Source organism: Schistocerca gregaria, unplaced genomic scaffold (genome assembly GCF_023897955.1).
Source record: "Schistocerca gregaria isolate iqSchGreg1 unplaced genomic scaffold, iqSchGreg1.2 ptg000178l, whole genome shotgun sequence".
NCBI classification, from domain to species: Eukaryota; Metazoa; Arthropoda; class Insecta; order Orthoptera; family Acrididae; genus Schistocerca; species Schistocerca gregaria.
The window spans coordinates 7,614,025-7,617,933 of NW_026061728.1; the positions used below are offsets into that span (position 1 = coordinate 7,614,025).

At 39.9% G+C, this 3,909-nt stretch overlaps 1 protein-coding gene across 1 annotated transcript; it reads left to right on the forward strand.

Moving 5' to 3' along the window:
• The first annotated feature begins 832 nt into the window (after positions 1-832).
• Positions 833-3,349, forward strand: LOC126302697 (TLD domain-containing protein 2-like). The gene has a single exon (XM_049991744.1). The coding sequence runs from the start codon at positions 907-909 to the stop codon at positions 1,552-1,554; it is 648 nt and encodes a 215-aa protein (XP_049847701.1). The 5' UTR covers positions 833-906; the 3' UTR covers positions 1,555-3,349.
• Positions 3,350-3,909: the final 560 nt, after the last annotated feature.

Genomic DNA, 3,909 nt, shown 5'->3' on the forward strand with positions numbered 1-3,909 from the left:
ACGAAACCGTCTGAATGTTGCTGTTGACCATTTCTTGCTTGGAGATGCTCTTGAGCTTGAAACACACACAACAAGACCGGTGTTAACTAGCGAAATGGTCGGCAGAGTGCCGACACCGCGAGTTTTGACTGGCACTTGCACATCTAAAACAAGGTCGGAAAGTAACTCGTTCGGCTTTTGAGTCACATAAAGTATGTGTGTTAATTTTGACGCCATTAGCTCTGCATGTTGTCATGCAATTTCTTTACCTCTCAGAAATGATTATGACATAAAAGTGAAGTACGTGACGAGTGTGACGTTAGGAAAACATTAGGCAGCATGGAGAGATTCTGTATGGGACCACCCAACCCAAACGAGTACTGTGTGACGTGCTACCCGGCAAGTATACACCGAGGTAGACGGCTAGCTCAGTCGGTAGAGCGTCAGATTCTTAATCCCAGGGTCGTGGGTTCGAGACACACGCTGGGCGGAACGGAATTTTGTTCCGCTGCAGATGTAAATTACCGTTTTTATGATTAACGAGATATAATGGAAATAGCAACTTTAAACTTTGTCTACGTCTCTGTCAGTCGCAAGGAAACTGTATTTGAAGGTGAAGGTGATTTTGTAGACATGTGTGAAAGACATGTTCTGAAATGCAAGTGTTGTTGTTTGGAGAGCACATCGGTTACGGGTCAGATGTGTAGCCAAGCAGTAATGGGTCGCCATAGCTGCAAATATTAGCCGGTAATATGAAGTGTTGTCAGCTGAAGTCGGATGATGCAGACGACCGTAAGGACGAAGTACCCAAGAGGACCGCTAGGCCGCGCCTCTTTAGCTCAGTCGCAGTCTCGCGCTAGCACTGGACGCGGTAGCCTTATACCGCTTCTCTCATGTGGTGAACGCCAGCACAGCGCCAACGACAAGATGCCGAAACCACCGAAGACGCTCGCGAAATTCGCGAGGTATCTCAAAATGCGCACCAAGGTGCTTTCTATGAGCGAGGAGTTACGCCGTGCACTGTATGCCAATAATTCCACCAGTATTGACTTGGAATTTACATTGCCAGAACTTTCGGGTACAACCGAGATTTTGTCAGAAGAGCACAGACGCAAACTTTGCAGGCACTCGCCTGCCCGAGCTGAAGGGTATGTGTGGACACTTGTGTTCAGTACCTCACAATATGGTTTCAGTTTGAACTCAATGTGTCGGAAGATGAACAGGTTGGAGAGCCCAATCCTCTTATTTATAGAAGACACAGAGAATAATGTATTTGTTGCCTTGACATCATGTGCCCTGAAAGTGAGTGACCACTTCTATGGAACAGGAGAATCACTTCTCTTCAGATTTACAGCAGAGTTCCAAGTGTTCAATTGGACGGGAGACAATCTGTATTTCATAAAAGGCAACAATGAAAGCCTTTCGATTGGAGCTGGCGATGGAAAATTTGGTTTATGGTTAGATGGTGATCTCTATCAGGGGCGGACAGAGCCTTGCAGTACTTACGGAAATGAGCCTTTGACGCCACAGAAAGACTTCGTTGTGAAGACCTTGGAATGCTGGGCTTTCATCTGAACAGTGCTGCTGAAAGTGCTCAGATTCTAGGAATGCAAACAGAATGACATTTGAAAATACTGAATGCATGAATGCCAGCTTTATTTTGTAAGAAGTGTAATTGAAAACAACTGCTAATGTGCAGTTTTATTAAAACTTTATCCTTGATAATGGACTGCATGATCTGGAAAAATGTGTGGAGTCACCAGGCTCCGATAACAGCTTTGTTTGATAGACAATATGTTGTTTTGTATTTTTGTGTGGAATATTTAAATAATAGGATGCTTTTATGTATCATGTAGAAGGGTGATATTTCTTCCAAGAAGAATAATGGAAATTAGTACAAGGATAATGCATAGAATTTGTACAGTGTACATAAATTGTAACTCTGTAGTCTGGTAAGTGTACAGTTGCTGTATAAGAGATTAGTCAGGTAATTTCTGTCCGTGAAATAGGAAATGAATTTGTAACAGATCTCTCAGAATTATTGAATAACAGCTGGTGAGATATGCAGTGCATGGTTATACTTAAGAGCAGACTGTTTTGATCAGTTAGGTTGTTGAACAGTGAGTAATGAAAGTTGTCAAGCTAAGGTGAAATGAAAATGAATTAACCATTGTTCTGGAAGATGATTTTCTAGACTGCAGATGATTACATGAGTTACTTTTAGATCAATCTGTTAAGTGCAAGCAGCATGTTTCTCAATTAATTGGTACTTGCAGAAGTTGAAAATTCTGTATTTGAAAGAGGATAATCTATAGAAGAGTGAATACTATTTCTTGATGTCAATGAGGAGTAACATTTCAAGCACATTTCAAATTGTGTCTCTTGCTAATTGTACGAAATCACTAAAATCAGACATTAGAAACAACGAAATTTAGTGTATCACATATCACAGTAAAAGTTCGAAATAACCAGGTTTGTATGAACTTAAATTGTGCTGCTCTGAATATTTTATTTAATAAAGACTGGTGCGAAGTTACCATTCATATACCAACTGACTGATAACTTGGAAGCTTTTGATGAGATGGACAGTACAGTTACCAGTAATTTTTTCTGAGATCTGACACTGTTCTCTCAGTGTTTCGCATTTGGTAAAACTTTGTGTTAATGGAAATATCTGTACTGATTTAAAAAAGAAAAAGCCTATTCAAACAACTTCATTAAAGCAGTGGGACTGTTAAACCACAAATTGTCTAAAACAATTTTAAATTATCGACAGATACAAAATAGAAGTTTACAAATGCCATATATACACAAAGAGGCATTATATTCTATTAGCAAAATAAAAATTGTTTCAGTATGTAGAAATGGTCACAAAAATGACAAGTATAATTATGAAAATGTGAAATATCATAGTTTAGATCAATATATTTGTATGACACTATCCTTCAATATTTTTTTTCTGTATTTTGCTGGAAAATGTAATATTAAATTGCAGTAAATATTATAATCTAGAAATGTTTAGAACTGCTCACCTCAGAAGAAATGTGGAAAATACAAAGCATTCTGCGGGCAGCCTTGATATTCGATTAGTATTTAAAACGGACTTAATGCTTTGGGCTTGCCAAACCATTAGTGCATACAACGGATACTGTATAAAATTGTTAGTGTTGCCTTAAATGTGTGCAAATGCAAATATGTTGAGTATGTGGGAGATGTGCTGTTTCCTGCTTCATTGTTGCTGTGTGTGAATGAATGTGGTATTTTATTTATTTAAACTGATGTAGTGCTGTTTTCTGTACTTGTTTTCTGCCATTATATTCATAATAATGTACAGTGAAAATAATTAAATTTATTCTTGCAGTGGCCATAAAAAAAAGTGGTAGAGCACTGGTGTAATAAACCAGGGGTCGTAAGTTCCATCCTCACAGGAGAAAGATGAATTTTGGAAAACAGTTGCGCGTCGTGGCCGTATAGCAAACAGTATCTGTGATGACGAACAATTAGCGACAGGCGTTTTTTTAAGAATTACTCTCAGATGTGATTAAGGCGAATGGCGCAGATAAAGCATTTGCCAAAGCGGTACAGCATAAGGTGGGACGAGGCAGTCTGAATTACTTTTTATAGATGTATTTCTCACATATCTCACAGCCTCTCGCGGTCGACGTCGTCGTCGTCGTCGTCGTCGTCGCCGCCGCCGCTTCTGCAGAAGTAGCAAATGGCAATCGTAGCAAATGCGGCGAGGGACGCCCTGCCTTCGATTCCGAATGCACAAAGTGTGTGGTCTTGTTTCTCAGTCTATATATGGTCGGTCTCGTAAGAGGTTGAATGTAACGAGTGGGTGGGAAAGAGCAAGCGGCAGCGGCTGTGTAGAACGAAAACACAAATCCTCAGGGGTGTGAGCGTTTCGAGATGAGTCGTATACATGTAAAT